The sequence below is a fragment of the Carcharhinus amblyrhynchos genome, chromosome 21 (assembly GCF_965287045.1).
Source record: "Carcharhinus amblyrhynchos chromosome 21, sCarAmb.v2.hapA, whole genome shotgun sequence".
Lineage (NCBI taxonomy): Eukaryota > Metazoa > Chordata > Chondrichthyes > Carcharhiniformes > Carcharhinidae > Carcharhinus > Carcharhinus amblyrhynchos.
Window position 1 is genome coordinate 7,850,210 of NC_137344.1, and position 16,709 is coordinate 7,866,918.

The 16,709-nt window shown below is 42.1% G+C and overlaps 2 protein-coding genes across 5 annotated transcripts in view; one reads left to right on the forward strand and one right to left on the reverse strand.

The window, feature by feature from the left end:
• The window catches only part of smurf2 (SMAD specific E3 ubiquitin protein ligase 2), a 214,192-nt gene extending 211,860 nt beyond the window's left edge, over window positions 1–2,332 (forward strand). For all 3 annotated transcript variants that reach the window (XM_080209417.1, XM_080209419.1, XM_080209418.1), the window contains one exon: window positions 52–2,332. In XM_080209417.1, coding sequence (XP_080065543.1) covers window positions 52–151 — 100 coding nt within the window. In that variant the 3' untranslated portion in view covers window positions 152–2,332. The remainder of the gene's footprint in view (window positions 1–51) is intronic.
• A 68-nt stretch (window positions 2,333–2,400) lies between these two features.
• The window catches only part of LOC145356605 (centrosomal protein of 95 kDa-like), a 64,527-nt gene continuing 50,218 nt past the window's right edge, over window positions 2,401–16,709 (reverse strand). For both annotated transcript variants that reach the window (XM_080209415.1, XM_080209414.1), the window contains exons 15-22: window positions 11,258–11,350; window positions 10,605–10,752; window positions 8,683–8,852; window positions 8,386–8,460; window positions 7,915–8,067; window positions 6,246–6,392; window positions 4,328–4,399; window positions 2,401–3,922 (exon numbers count right to left, since the gene is read on the reverse strand). In XM_080209415.1, coding sequence (XP_080065541.1) covers window positions 3,746–3,922; window positions 4,328–4,399; window positions 6,246–6,392; window positions 7,915–8,067; window positions 8,386–8,460; window positions 8,683–8,852; window positions 10,605–10,752; window positions 11,258–11,350 — 1,035 coding nt within the window. In that variant the 3' untranslated portion in view covers window positions 2,401–3,745. The remainder of the gene's footprint in view (window positions 3,923–4,327; window positions 4,400–6,245; window positions 6,393–7,914; window positions 8,068–8,385; window positions 8,461–8,682; window positions 8,853–10,604; window positions 10,753–11,257; window positions 11,351–16,709) is intronic.

Consider the following 16,709-nt stretch of genomic DNA (forward strand, 5'->3'; position numbering starts at 1 on the left):
GCTGTTCAGATCTTGGTAGTAAAACACATCTCTTAATTGTTTTCTTCCTAGCTTTAATAGAATTGACATTCCTCCCTACGAGAACTATGAAAAACTCTATGAAAAGCTGCTAACAGCCATTGAAGAGACTTGTGGCTTTGCTGTGGAATGATTGCTTTGTGAATCATGGGACTTGCGTACACACCTGTCACTGAGGGCTTTCTCCTGCCGAAGTTCCAGCAGTGCTTGGAATATACAGGATGTCTTTCCCTTACATAGCAAGAGGACAGCAAGAGGGATTGGATGATTAGGGAACTTTGAGGAAACTAGTCACCTGGCTTTTGCCATGAGACTATCAGCTGCTAAACTAATATCTGGAAAATTACAGACTGCTAGCTTTTTATGATTTGACCAGCTAGCAGTATATTCTTGATAGCATTTCTGATTTAAAAGACTACTACAACAATTTAGTCATCTGTCTTAAGCCCATCTACTCTTTACTAATTGTTAATACCCCCATGCATCATGATATAGACTGCAGCAATCGGTACAACATAACTATTGTTGGGCTGACATGACTATGCCATAATTGCACCTTTTTTCCTACCGTTTGTTCATTTGGGTGTGAAGCGTATAAGTTATCAACAGTACAGTAACTGAGCTCTAGTAAACTTCTTATTCCAAATGGATTCTCAAATGGAAAATAGGCTGAATTTTTTTGTTTCATCGTGTTCTTCCTGGTGTGCTGCAGACTTGAGTCAATGTCTGTTTGTCCAGTTTTTTATTATAAAATCGTCACAGGAGGAAAGATGCCACTTTGGTTCAGCCAGCTCAGCCATAACCACTTTTCTCCAAACCCTCTCAAATCATCAGGGAGGAATCTTTTCATGAACTGCATATTACCACCAGCATTGCTAACTGGGAAGTTTCTTTTGTGTCATTTTTTCTTTTGTTTTTGCATCAGTTATTTACGTGACTTAAGGGATAAATACTCCTTTATAGTATATTAAAAGCAGCAACACTCTACAATGCTATGTTGGTTTATGCTCCCAGAACGTTTTCTAACATTGTGAAGGGTGTGAGTTACATTCCACCTTTTATTAGTTATAGCTGGGCTGAGATAAGCTTCATTTGTGTAGCCAGCAACAATTATTAAAACAAAAATTAAATATATAAATTGGAGAGTTGTTCTCGGTTATGCTTTTCTATCCATAGTTGAATTATGACCTGTATATTAAACTGAGGCAGCTCAAAACCCCGTATTGACATTTTTATAAAAGAGTTTGAGAGTGTTGTATTTTTTTTTGTAATTTTAATGATAGGAAATCTTCTGCAGATCCTATACATTCACATGAGTTTTAATATATTTATAACCTGTTGACATTCTTGTCAATTAGTATTTCTGTACTGGGAGCACCTGTTGATACAGCAATCTTATATTTTTTTGCCCTGCACTGCTGCCTATCAATTGCAAGAGCATCATCCAACAGGAAAGTGTCCTGCAATGGTGCTTTGTACAGTCTTGGGTGAGGCATGATATATAAATCTGAGGCTAATACTGTGACTATTACAACTTTTAAGTTAATTGTATGTTAACTTTTATTTTAAACCACTTTTTGCACATCTTAGGACTGTAGTTCTGTTTGGTTTGTTGACCTGTTCTCACAACCACCTCCCTCCTGTTCTAAAAGGTTGACAGCTGACATCCCATTACCAGAACAAAGTCTTCAATGGACATTTACAGCTGTGTTCTTCTGATAATTGTCTAATGCACGTGGTCCATTTTCATGATCTGTTTCGAAACCATCCATAACACTATACCTACGTTTATCAATAATGGATTTAAAATGGGCTGCATACTGAGAAGTAGAAGCTAAAGTCAGCAATTAGAGTGTTGCTCTTGTAATAAAACGCATGCTTCATCATACAGCTGATAGCTCCTAGCATGCACCCATGGCTTCACAGACTTGAAATAATACATTATAGCAGACAGGAGCAATTCACTGTATGTAACACTTATTGGTTAATAGAATATTGTCTACCAGTTGTTAAAATCTTTTTTATATAGATGTAATTAGTTTAAAATTAACCCCTTGGCTTTACTTCCCAGTTCTTAAAAGCACCATATTTTGTTTTTAGGTTTTTCTCATTTCCATTTTATTTTGTATTTATTACAGAGTGTTTTAGTGTCGTTAACACATTGTATTTCACTCCTTCTGTTACATGGGCTTTAATAATTAAACAAAAACAAAAAAAAACTGTATGGAAGCAAACTTTTGCGTGTGTACCCATGCAGGATGAGCAATAAAGTGTATGCTGTTTGCACCCTCACAGCATAACCAGTTCAGTTTTATGTTTGTCTTCTGTTTATATTTGCTCAGACATTAAATCACTATTAAAAAACTGAGTCAAACTGTTTATACTTCAATGCAAAAAGTATTACAAACAAAATACAATGCTTGAAAATCTGACAGCATCTGTGGGGAGAAAATTGAGCCAACGTTGAATCTAGATGACCCTTTGTCACAGCCAATTCCTCACTTTTACAGTAGGGGGTGATATGGTTGATCTAGCTTCAACAAATGATTATTTCCATCGCTGTAATCCTTCCTGTCCCTTCAAAATGATGTTGACAATGGGGCCCAGAGAAAAACAATACTCTTCAGCCAGGAAGGACTCAAAGTGGCACTGCTAATGATATAGCACCCTCACAGTACTGGATTGAAATGGCTGCCTAGATTACATAGGATTTGAAACATTTTGCAGATGCCCAGTGGACAGAGATAATAACAGCCATCATCTAAACAGTGCAGCAGCTGTATCCAATCTGTGACCCTCAAGCTGCTGCAGTTCAGGTGGCTTTCACTTGAAATTGCTGGCTGATGCTGCTTAGACTGTTTATAGTGTTATCTGAATTAAGCCAGAATAGTTTTAGATAATTGTACTTGATTAGAACATTAAAATTTCTCAACCTGCCAACACAAAAGTTCAAAGGAAAATATGCTACAACTTTACCAAAAGTTTTGTAAACCTGATGAATAGAATAGCTAAACAATATTAAACTTTTCATAATGAACATCCCTGCTAAATGTAGGTACTGCTGCCAGTAAGCCTCAAACAAACTACCTCAAAGATCACAGCAAGCATTTGCTTAAACATTTTTAGAAACAGGTTTAATAAATTAGTCATGAAACATGATCATGTAGAAAACATTTAGATCAATACAACTGCCCTTCATCTTGTAAATGTATAGACTTATCCACTGTACAGAAAAATGTACAAAGTAATTTCTGAATCAAATGGGTTTTACAATATTAGTGTCAAACCATCTTGCAAGCATCCATGGCCCCTGCTATTGAGGATCGTCATGCAGCAAAATTTTAACATGAACCAATAAGCCTGCATTTGAAGATCCTGACATTGTAGAAAGATCTGCTCATTTATCCAGCATAACAATTACTACCCTTCTAACTGCTTTAACATCTTGAAACCTAGCACAGTACATAAGTGAGAAGCTTTCATACAATGCACAATCATGTAGAAGTTAGATCATCAGTAATGATTCAGAATTTGTTCCTACTTAATTTTAACTTGTTCAAAAGTTCATTTAAAGTCTGGATCTCAGTATGTAATCTTAGTGCTCCAGTTAAATGCATTTTCCCTATTATGTCCATCTGCTCTATTTTTCTGTCTGGATTGAATAAATGCATTTGAGGTTCTAGGAAAGTATTGTTGTGCTCAAGAACTCATTCCTCAGAACAAATGTTCATAATGATGGGGTTATACTATGCTGGAATGATGCCATTTGGAGTCGACGCTGTACCCTTTCTGCCTCCAATTCTCTGAAGTACACGTCATCATCATCCCGGATGATCATTTCTTGAAGTTCCTGGATCTCCTTCTCCATCTTTACACGTAGTTCTTTCTTCCATTTTTGGAGTGCCTAGGAGATTCAAACAGTTTTAGCAACTTAAGTAGGCATCATCAAACTTAAAATAAGAGCTGTAAATTTTAACCTGTAACCCTCTGAAGAACATGGTTGAGGTTATAGCGATGTGATTCAAACACTAACTTACCTATTGATAATTGGTCAGAGGAAAATAATCATAAATGGAGCTAAGGAAAAGGAGCTTAAAATAAAATTTGCTGTTGTTATACTGCTCCTGTACAAGGTTCTCCCCTTCACAATACAATTTACAAGGAGAACTGCACACTAGTATTGATCTATAAAATAGACAGAATGACTGAAAATGTTTTAAGTACTTTCTTTATCACAGCTTTTATTTAAAAAAAAATCATTCCTTCAGGGGAAAACAGTCTACTAGAGTGGAAGAAAATTGAAAGTTACCTTGTTTTGTGCATTCTCTCGGATGGTAACTTTTTGCCGTTCTTGTGCCAATGTTTCAGCCAACATTACAAACTAGATTTAAACAGAAGATTGTTACCAATTATAAAATTATACCTAGCACACAAATCTCCCAGAGATTAAATTGAAAACCTCATTCCAGAATATATAATTCTGCTCCAGAGCAGAAAGCTTGGTGAAGGCCTATATTATGGGTAACTTAATAAATGTGACATCACCCTGAAAAACTGGGGGTTGAGGGGGTCAAAAAAAATTCCAATTGCTGGAAACTTGTATTTTCAGGGCATTTAAATTATGTTGAAGTGAAGCAATCTCTCATTTCCTGTTTTGCAAACTGACCACTTGGTGAACATAAGCCAGGCTGACACTCAGCAGTGGCCGTTCAAGCATGTTCCTTCAAAATATGCATGAAACATCCCATGGTGCTAAAGCAGTTATGTTCTTCTTATGAGTGTTAAATATTTAAGTGGGACATTGGAAGAACTCAAGAAATAGGAGCAGGAGTAGGCCATCTAGCCCCTCGAGCCTGCCCCGCCATTCAATAAGATCATGGCTGATCTGTCATGTCTCAGTTCCACATTCCCACCCTCTCCCCATAACCCTTAATCCCCTTGCTTATCAACATGCATCTTAAAAATATTTAGCGAGGCAGCCTCCACCACTTCAACGGGCAGAGAATTCCAGAGATTCACCACCCTTTGAGTGAAGTTCCTCCTCAACTCCGTTCTAAACCACACCCCCCCACCCCCCCCCTTTATCTTGAGACTGTGCCCTCTAGTCTTACTGTCCTTTCTGAGCAGGAAGAGTCTCTCCACCTCTATCCTATCCATCATCTTATATGCCTCAATGAGATCGCCCCTCATTCTTCTAAACTCTAACGAGTACAAGCCTAGTTTATTCAGCCTCTCCTCATAGCTCAACCCCCTCAGCTCCGGTATCAGCCTAGTAAACCTCCTCTGCACTCCCTCCAAGGCCAAAATATCCTTGCGTAAGTGTGGTGACCAAAACTGCACACAGTACTCCAGCTGCGGCCTCACCAGTGCCCTATGCAGCTGCAGCAAGACCTCCCTACTTTTATATTCAATCCCCCTCACTATGAAGGCCAGCATCCCATTCTCCTTCCTGACCACCTGCTGCACCTGCAGGCTGGGTTTTTGCAACTCATGCATAAGGACCCTGAGGTCCCTCTGCACCGTCGCCTGCTGCAGTTTTTCACCATGTAAGTAATAGTCCTTCCTACCAAAGTGGACAACCTCACATTTGCCAACATTAAATTCCATTTGCCAGTTCCTGGCCCATTCGCCCAGCCTATATCTAGATCCTTCTGCAGACTCTCCACACCCTCCGCACAATTTGCCGTTCCACCAATCTTGGTGTCATCAGCAAATTGACACCATACACTTGGTTCCCTCCTCCAGATCATCTATATAAATGGTAAATAGCTGAGGCCCCAGCACCGACCCCTGGGGCACTCCACTAGTCACCAACCGCCAATCCGAATAGCACCCATTGACCCCCACTCTCTGCCTCCTATTTGACAGCCAATCCTCTATCCACGCTAACACCCTACCCCCAACTCCATGCCCCCTGACCTTCTGTAATAACCTCATGAGGCACCTTGTCAAACGCCTTCTGAACCATTCAACCAACATCAAAACAATCTGGCAATTTATTACATGGCTGCTTATGGAAACTTAGTAGCCAATTTACACAACATTTATCTATATACCCATAATATTTGACTGCCTGTAGCAGTGTTCTGGGAAGTAAGGTCCTGAAAAGGTATACTTTATAAAAACTTTGTTCATCTGTTATGCATATATTGTAAATTTCTATAAGTAGCAGAATATCATCAAAATAGAAACTGTTAGTAAAAAGGTTCCCACCTCTATTCAAATACCTGATCTCGATAGTAGTTCTCCATTGACTGCAGCTCTTCTTTTTGTCGTTTACTGTACTCCTGACGCTTCTCTTTGGTGTAAGTCTTCAATTCACGCAGTCTCTGTTTCTGAATCTCCAAACCCTCCTCAAACAGGTTTTTAAAAATCTTTGGGAAAATAACTAATTAGGTTGTGCATGCACTGTATACATTTACAATAATGTATTTACATTAAGAACAATGGTTGTCACTAATAAATGTACTTTTTGGTGTCCACTGAGATGCACGTCTTGCAGCAATACTTGGTTTGTCACATGACTTTTATGGTGCCGTCAAGGTAGTAACTGAATTTGCAGCTCCGGCGAGCAGACATGGGGGCTAGTCAAACAGAATGGCTTTGGTCTTAATGTAACTAGGGAAAGTTCAGGCTCATCCAGGACAATGGAAACAGAGTGAATCATAAAACCCTACAGTGCAAAAAGAGGCCCTTTGGACCATCGAGTCTGCACCAAACACAACCCTACCCAGGCCCTATCCCCATATCCCTACATATTATACTCACTAATCCCTCTAACTTATGCATCCCTGGACACCAAGGGGCAATTTCTTAGCATGGCCAATCAACCTAACCTGCACATCTTTGGACTGTGGGAGGAAACCAGAGTACCCGGTAGCATAGTGGTTAGCACTGCTGTTTCACAGCTCCAGGGTCCTGGGTTTGATTCTTGCCTCGAGTGACTGTCTGTGAGGAGTTTGCACGTTCTCCTTGTGTCTGTGTGGGTTTCCTCCAGGTACTCCAGTTTCCTCCCACAGTCCAAAGATGTGCAGTTAGGTTGATTGGCTATGCTAAGAAATTGCCCCTTACTGTCCAGGGTAGCTGAGGTTAGAGGGATTAGTGGGTATAATATGTAGAGATACGGACGTAGGGCCTGGGTGGGATTGTGTTCAGTGCAGACTCGATGGGCTGAAGGGCCTCTTTCTGCACTGTAGGGTTCTATGATCTACCCAGAGGAAACACACTCAGACATGAGGAGAATGTGCAAACACCACACAGACAGTGACCTGAGCCAGGAATCAAACCCATGACCCTGGAGCTGTGAAGGAGCAGTGCTAACCACTGTGCTACCGTGCCAGAATGTTAAAGGTGGGGAGGAGGATAAATAAAGCAGAAAACCCCAAGCTTTTAAAGTTGATTACAGAGAAGACAACAGCAGGAAAATCCAAGGATATTGTAAAGTTGGCTGTACAGGGTGGGAAGAACTCCCAGGAAATCTGTGGCTATATAGAGACAGATAAGGATGAAACCGAATGAGGACAGCGCTAGAAAGTGAGTAAGATGCAGTTTTTTTAAAATCTGCTTGTTCAAATAGACTGGTGTATATGACATGTTTTGGGGGTGGGTTACCCCTGCAAACAGCAATACCAATGTAAAAAAGTGAAATCAGGGCTCAGCTGGACTCTAATGCAAAGCTCCCTGAAGAAATGAGTTTCTCAGCTTTATTCCAGCCAAGGACCCAACTTTTCACTGGCAACAAAAGTGTCGATGCAAATGATCTGCTTCACATCAGCACTGCTATTGCACTGTAGATGAACCCACGCTGGTGCAGATTCTCTTCCAGTAACAAATGCACACATTATAGACCTGTACAATGCATGAGGCCATTCAGCCCATTGTGTTTGTGCCCCTCACCCTTTCTTCTCGAGTCCTTGCTCGCATCATTTTTGCACGTAGTTGAACATGGTAGTCAGTGTAGTACTTCTTAGCACGGGCAATTTGCTGCCTTTGTTCCTTCATCTTGTTCTGAGCAGATTTCTGTTGCCAGATGCGTTCTTTAAACTCTTTCTAAAGGTGAAACAGAAAAGAGGGGGGATTAATTTCATGCAAAGGGTTAGCAACAGTGCTACTGGAACAGACATTTAAAAAAGATGCAATTGAAGCCAAAATAAAAATGCTACTGGAAAAAAAAATACCAGTAGATAGCTTCCAGGGACATAGTTAAAACAAATTATGCATTCTCTTAAGGAGTTTATGAAGGTAGACCATCCCGTATAGTGTTATTTTCTACAACAGGCACGAAGTAAGGCTTTAATAAGTGGTATTTAATTATATTTTAAAAATCTGAAAAATGCATTCATGATTGCATCCTTTATCAAGCCTCACCAGACGCTGATTGTGATCTTGCTCCTTTTTGATGATATTGATCAGGAGATCATGTTTTTTTTGGGCATCTTCAATCTGATGAGAAAGTAAAAAGTAGTTATTGTTGGAGAGTCATCAGGAATTTACTGTGGGCTTAGTCCCAGCAAAAATACAAAAAAAACAGTAGTAACTCCCCTCCTCCCGCCACACACACCCACCATTAGCCTGACTATTGGAAGCAAATATCAACAGCACAATAGAAATGTAGATTTGGTAATCTTGTTGAACAGAGCAGCTAAGGCAAGAGATTTAACTCACTGCTGACTGAAGCTTGGCTTGGTTCCGGTCCTGATCAAGACCAGACTTGATCAACTGTTCTATCTGCTTAAACTGCTGCTTCCACATCCGATTCAGAGTGTGAGGAGATACTGGAAGATAAGGAAACTCTTCCAGTAATAAAGGGAGAAGGTCATTATCTTGTATCTTCACTGCAAAAACAAAACCCAAAAAAAAACTTAAGAATGTCCTTGTCTCAGGAAAACTGCACATTGAATGAACTTAATAGTTCATAAATACACAATTCATTATTTCAGAGCAAAGTTAACCCCCCAGATTAAAGGCAGCACTTTGATCCAAGTGTCAGATTGAGACGTGCACGTGCTGATTTTTTGTGCAGTTTACCAACCATGCACTAGATGGCAGCAACCAGTAATTGCCTCCAATTGAGGAAGACAGGGCAGCAATAAGTGCACTCGAGCCCCAATCCCTTAAATTGGCTAGTTATACAGACACTTGTATTGGAATAAATCTGCTATCATGTCTAATATTTCACTACAAATGGTGGAGTACAAAAGTAATGCTGGCTGCATTGATAATGACAACCAAAAGAGACTCCAAAAATCAACCACAGTACTAAACAGTTCAGAAGGAGCTTGGATTGGAGTAATAACCAGCCTTAAAAACTTATCTTCTCCTTTTGCCCTACTGAGAGTAAATCATTGCATTCACGTAATATAAGAATGGTTAGCAGGGCTATGATCCAGGGTACACTGACTGAAATATTGAAGAAAACTGGATCATTTCCCCAAAGGGAATTGAATAAAAGCTCAAAGTTTGTAGGGCCATGGAGAAAGAGGACAAGGCCAGTTGAAATTAGCCGGCACAGGCATAATTAAATGGTCGACTTCTGCACAGAAGTGGGGAGATGGATAAAGTTCGAATTGATTACATACAGTCCAATGGCCCCAAAATGCACAGAGCCGAAAATATGTTAAAGAGGACTGAAGACAGCATTTTGCCAGCTTTGTACAACTGTAACAGTCAATACCCTGGTATGAACAGGGAGGGAAAATCAATGCCCTGTCAAGGGCGAAAGCAGCCACAATTGGAAAAATCAACTCTACAGGTAAGCCAGATGAATGAGCTTCACTAGGATAAGATGTATGCTTATTGCCTATGCCAAAATAGAAATAGGAAGATTGTTTGAGGCTATTCCTCAATTTTGACTGATTGACAATGTGAATAAAAGTGGAAACTAGAGAATCATGATCAATTTTACTGCATCATGAATTACCTTTAATCAAAATGGCCCACAAATGGAATATTGTAACTTGTTTTCATTTTTGTATTAGTTTTAAACTAATCTCCTAGTCCTCCACTCATGTTTTATCTTTCTTATAGCCCTCAGTCTTTAAACGCATAGCTTCAGCTATCCTGTTGTATCCTAGCTCACTCTCCAATTTTCTGAGTCTAGCTCGCTGCTCATTTTCTTGCTTCCCCTGGCTCCACAATCAACGGCAGAGTTTTCTGCCATCAAGGTCCAGTATTCTATTCCTGAATTCTTCCAACTCACTTCATCTCTGTCCAAGCCTAATGTTTAGCCACTTCTTTGATCACCTTCCCAGACACACTGCTTGGCGCCTGCTCAGCATCCGTTCACCTCTCCCTCCCTTCCAGATAGGCTCTGTTACGCTAAAGAAACCATACAAGTGCATGTTGTTGATGGCTATAGCAGGCAGACATAGCCCAGCCCGCCACTGAACTCAATGAAAATAAAAACACAGGTTAAAATTACAAGAGCAAATACTAGGGCAAAGTGCGAAGGGTTGGGAGTTTATCCAGTGTATTTTGGCTCAAGATGGACGTTCTGTACAATTATCCACGGTGGTTCCACAAGTTAACACATTTCTCTCGATCACAATTTTCCACTGCAGAATCAAGCTATTTCTTTGAATTCTTACTTGGAATTGCTTTCTTTGGCTTTGCCACTCCTGATGCTGTCCACTGGCTGTGCTTCGGCTTTCGTGGTGTGGTTTTTGTAGAGTAAACTTTCACCAGCTGTGGGGTTTTTGGAGTTTCTTTGAAGATATTTTCTTTATATTCTTGTTCCTTCATAGCAGATGTAGAACAGATGTCAAGTACACAAAAGGAATAGTCTGCTCATTTTCTTTAGAGCCTGGAGCATCACAAAGCTATGTCATGAGTGAGCGCAAATATTTTAAAGACCAACAGCAACAGGGAATTAAAAATTGACTGAATATCGAGAGTCAAAGTAACGCATGAATTCTGACATTCATTACATACATACAAAATAAATTTGCCATCTGATTGTGGCCAATCCATGTCCTTAAGGGAAGGAAATCTGCATCCTTATTTGAACGATATACGTTAGTCCATGCGCATAGCAATATGCTTCATTGTTAATTGCCTTCTTGAAATGCTCTAGCAAGCCACTGGCAAGTGTAGAAGTGGGAAACAAATGGCCTTGCTAATGATGCCCACATTTCATGAATGTTTAAAAGACAGAAGCTGCTAGCCTGATAGTTAATGATCTTTGCTTGAAAATATAATTTTAAAACGATCTCAAATTAAAACATTTAGCACATGAACTCACTGCTTTCTTGACACTTTTTTTCTCTTTTTCAATTTTAGTTTTCTCTTTTATTTTGTAGGTCTCCAAATCTTCTCTGTAACACTCACTCACAGCCTGCAGATGGGGGTTAAAAAACAAATATTTATACAGAGAACATCACTATAAATGACCGTTGATTACAAGATCAGTATTTGTGATTGGCATCCACAGCCACCATCTACTTTTGGTATAATGGGAATGAATTGGTTTTAAGAGAGTGAATTACTTTGCTGATCCTACACCTTCCAGCACCAGCTAGGCTTTTGATGCTGGCAAGTTTTCTGTTGTAAATTTTGATGGCATAATTATCCAACTCCACTTATATTTCTATCAAACATTTAATGTATTAAAACATCAAGATGCTTCACTGGTGTGTTATAAAACAAATATGATCAAGCCACATAAATTGATATTAGGTCAAATAAGCAAAAGCTTGATCAGAAAGGGAACCAAAATGTTCAGTATTCTAGGTATATTGTTGAGAGATTGTTTTCCCTTGTAGGACAGTCCAAAAGCCGACAGCATAATTTCAGAATAAGGGGTTCCCCATTTAAGAAAAATGGAGGAATTTCTTCTAAGGCAGTGAATCTACGGAATTCTTTACCAGAGACTGAGCTGATATGTTCAAGGCTGAGATAGACAGTGAGGAATCAAGCATTATGGTGATAGGATAATCCTCATCTCCACTTTCCTGCCCATCAGATCAGTCATATTCTCATTGAGTCTGCTGTGCCGCTCAATGGCCTACTTCTGCTCCTATGGCTTATGCAGTTTATGTGGTGTAGGTATATCCACAGTGCTATTTGGGAGGGATTTTGACCCAGCAATAGTGAAGGGACAGTGATATAATTCTAAGTCAGGATGTTGTGGAATTTGCAGGCGGTGGCATTCCCATGCATCAGCTGTCCATCTCCCTCTTGGTGATAGAGCCTAGGGGTTTTGAAGATGCTGTCAAAGGAACCTTGGTGAGTTGCTGCTGTGCATTTTGTATATTGTACACACTGTTCACATTATCAGTGGTGGAGGAATTGAATGCCAAAGGTGGTGAATGATACGTCAAGCAGGCTGTTCAGCCAGAGTGCACCAACTAAAATGCAGTTGCACAATAGTCCAGAATTAGAGAAGTGAAACTATCTCAGAGGGTTAAGGCAGAGGATTCTGAGGGACAGGATTTATGAGCATTTACAGAAGTTTAGCATGATCAGAAATAGTCAGCACGGCTTTGTCAAGGACAAGTCATGCCTTACGAGCCTAGTTGAGTTCTTTGAAAATGTGACTGAACGCATTGACGAAGGAAGAGCGGTGGATGTGGTTTACATGGACTTCAGCAAGGCATTTGATAAGGTCCCCCATGGAAGACTTCTTGAGAAGGTGAGAGGGCATGGGATCCAAGGGGCTTTGCCCTTGTGGATAAAGAACTGGCTTGCCTGCAGAAGGCAGAGTGGTTGTGGATGGGTCTTTTTCTGCATGGAGGTCGGTCACCAGTGGAGTGCCCCAAGGATCTGTTCTAGGACCCTTGCTGTTTGTCATTTTCATCAATGACCTGGATGAGGAAGTGGAAGGATGGGTTAGTAAGTTCGCTGACGACATGAAGGTTGGTGGTGTTGTGGATAGTCTGCAGGGATGTCAGAAGCTGCAGCGTTACAGATAGGATGCAAGACTGGGCGGAGAAGTGGCAGATGGACTTAACCGTGGGCAGTTTCCCCTCTGTCTACCGCACTAGTCACATCCTCATAGAAATCCAATAAATTCGTTAAACACGACTTACCCTTAACGAATCTGTGCTGTCTCTTCGTCAAGGGGAAGTCGCGTTTAACAAATTTATTGGATTTCTATGAGGATGTGACTAGTGCGGTAGACAGAGGGGAACCGGTGGATGTGGTGTTTTTAGATTTCCAAAAGGTGTTTGATAAGGTGCCTCACAAAAGGTTGCTGCAAAAGGTTAGGGTGCACTGAGTTGGGGGTAAGGTGTTAGCGTGGTTAGAAGATTGGTTGTCTAATAAGAAGCAGAGAGTTGGAATCAATGGGTGCTATTCTGGTTAGCAGTTGGCGACTAGCGGAGTGCCACAGGGATCGGTGCTGGGGCTTCAACTGTTTATCATTTACATAGATGATCTGGATGGGGCTGAGTGTAGGGTAATGAAATTTGCTGATGACATGAAGATGAGTGGAAAAGCAAATTGCATGGAGGGTGTGGGAAGTCTGCAGAGAGATCTGGATAGGCTGAGCGAGTGGGAGAGGACCTGGCAGATGGAGTATAAGGTTAGCAAGTGTGAGGTTATCCACTTTGGTAGAAATAATAGTAGTAGGGATTATTATTTAAAAGCTGCAGCATACTACGGTGCAGAGGGACCTGGGGGTCCTTGTGCACGAATCGCAAAAACCCAGTCTGCAGGTGCAGCAGGTGATCAAGGCGGTGAATGGAATGTTGGCCTTTATAGCGAAGGGGATAGAATATAAAAGCAGGGAGGTCTTGCTGCAACTGTACAGGGTACTGGTGAGGCTGCAACTGGAGTAGTGTGTGCAGTTTTGGTCGCCACACTTGCGCAAGGATATATTGGCCTTGGAGGGAGTGCAGAGAAGGGTCACTAGGCTGATACCAGAGATGACAGAGTTAGTCTATGAAGAGAGACTGAATAAACTGGGTCTGTACTCGGAGTTTAGAAGGCTGGGGGGCGGGGGGGGGGAATCTTAGATCAAGGGAAAACTGAAAAGATTGCAGGAAAGACATGTGCCGGTAAAGAGGAAGGATGGGAATGGCAGGATTAGAGAGCTGTGGATTACAGGGGATATTGAGGACTTGGTCAGGAAGAAGAGAGAGGCATATGTTAGGTCTAAGCAACTGGGAAAGGAGAGAGCACTGGAGGAATATAGAGAGAGCAGGAGGGAGCTCAAAAGGGGAGTTAGAAGGGCAAAAAGGGGGCATGAAATGGCTTTGGTGGATAGGGTTAAGGAAAATCCAAAGGCATTTTACTCTTATATTAGGAACAAAAGGGTGGTTAGAGGGAAAATCGGTCCTCCTAGGGACAAAGGAGGGGAACTGTGCATAGAGTCTGAGGGAATGGGGGAGATCCTGAATGAATACTTTGCGTCGGTATTCACGAAGGAAAGGGGCTTGGTGTCTTGTAATGTCTTGGAGGGAGCTGTGGACCAGTTGAAGGAATTACAAGGGAGGAAGTGTTAGGGCTTTTAGGCAGTATAAAAACGGATAAAGCTCCAGGGCCTGATGGCATTTATCCCAGGCTGCTTAGGGAGGTGAGATAAAATTGCTGGGCCTCTGACGCAAATCGTTGTCTCTTCTTTGGACACAGGCGAGATCCCAGAGGACTGGAGGATAGCTAATGTGGTACCGCTGTTTAAAAAGGGCAGTAGGGATAACCCTGGTAATTATAGGCCAGTGAGTTTGACGTCAGTGGTAGGAAAGTTGTTGGAAAAAATTCTTAGGGATAGGATGTATACGCATTTGGAGTGTTGCGATCTGATGATACGCAGCATGGCTTTGTTAAGGGGAGGTCTTGCCTTACGAATCTGGTAGAATTTTTTGAGGAGGTGACAAAAACGGTTGACGAAGGACGAGCCCTTACATAAGAACATAAGAACATAAGAAATAGGAGCAGGAGTAGGCCATCTAGCCCTTCGAGCCTGCCCCGCCATTCAATAAGATCATGGCTGATCTGTCGTGGCTCAGTTCCACTTTCCCGCCCTCTCCCCATAACCCTTAATCCCTTCTCTTATCAAAAACCCATCAACCCGCTTCTTAAAAATATTTAGCGAGGCAGCCTCCACCACTTCAACGGGCAGAGAATTCCAGAGATTCACCACCCTTTGAGTGAAGAAGTTCCTCCTCAACTCCGTTCTAAACCGCCTCCCCTTTATCTTGAGGCTGTGCCCCCTAGTCCTACTGTCTTTTTTGAGCGGGAAGAGTCTCTCCACCTCTATCCTATCCATCCCATTCATCATCTTATACGTCTCAATGAGATCTCCCCTCATTCTTCTAAACTCTAACGAGTACAAGCCTAGTTTATTCAGCCTCTCCTCATAGCTCAATCCCCTCAACTCCGGTATCAGCCTAGTAAACCTCCTCTGCACTCCCTCCAGGGCCAAAATATCCTTGCGCAGGTGCGGCGCCCAAAACTGCACACAGTACTCCAGCTGCGGCCTCACCAATGCCCTATACAGCTGCAGCAAGACCTCCCTACTTTTATATTCAATCCCCCTCGCTATGAAGGCCAGCATCCCATTCGCCTTCCTGACCACCTGCTGCACCTGCAAGCTGGGTTTTTGCGATTCATGCACAAGGACCCCGAGGTCCCTCTGCACCGTCGCCTGCTGCAGTTTTTCGCCACGTAAGTAATAGTCCTTCCTACCATTCTTCCTACCAAAGTGGACCACCTCACACTTGCCAACATTAAATTCCATTTGCCATTTCCTGGCCCATTCGCCCAGCCTATCTAGATCCTTCTGCAGACTCTCCACACCCTCCGCACAATTTGCCGTTCCCCCAATCTTGGTGTCATCAGCAAATTTCGACACCCTGCACTCGGTTCCCTCCTCCAGATCATCTATATAAATGGTAAATAGCTGAGGCCCCAGCACCGACCCCTGGGGCACCCCACTAGTCACCATCCGCCAATCCGAATAGCACCCATTGACCCCCACTCTCTGCCTCCTATTTGACAACCAATCCTCTATCCACGCTAACACCCTACCCCCAACTCCATGTCCCCTGACCTTCTGCAATAACCTCTTGTGAGGTACCTTGTCAAACGCCTTCTGAAAATCCAGAAAGACCACATCCACCGGCTCTCCTCTATCCACTGCCCTAGACACATCCTCATAGAACTCCAGTAAATTTGTCAGACACGACTTCCCTTTAATGAAACCGTGTTGCGTCCGCCCTATCAAGCAATTCCCTTCAAGATGCCTCGCAATTTCCTGCTTAATGATGGATTCTAACATTTTACCTACCACAGACGTTAAACTAACCGGCCTATAATTCCCCGCCTTTTGCCTGGCACCCTTCTTAAACAACGGCGTAACATTAGCCGTTTTCCAATCTTCCGGCACTTCCCCGGAATCCAGCGACGTCTGGAAAATAACCACCAAGGCATCCACTATCACCTCCGCCATTTCTTTCAGAACCCTCGGATGCATTCCATCCGGTCCTGGGGACTTGTCCACAATCAGCCCCTCCAGTCTGTCGAGCACCACCTCTCTAGTAACAGTAATGTCATTAAGACCCTCCATTCCTACCACCTTTCCATCGCTAACACCCGGCAAATTATTCACGTCCTCCTCCGTGAAGACAGAAACAAAAAAGCCCTTGATGTGATCTATATAGATTTCAGTAAGGCGTTTGACAAAGTCCCTCAGGGTAGGTTGGTAGAAAAAGGTTAAGACTCATGGGATACAGGGACAGGTATCTAGATGGATT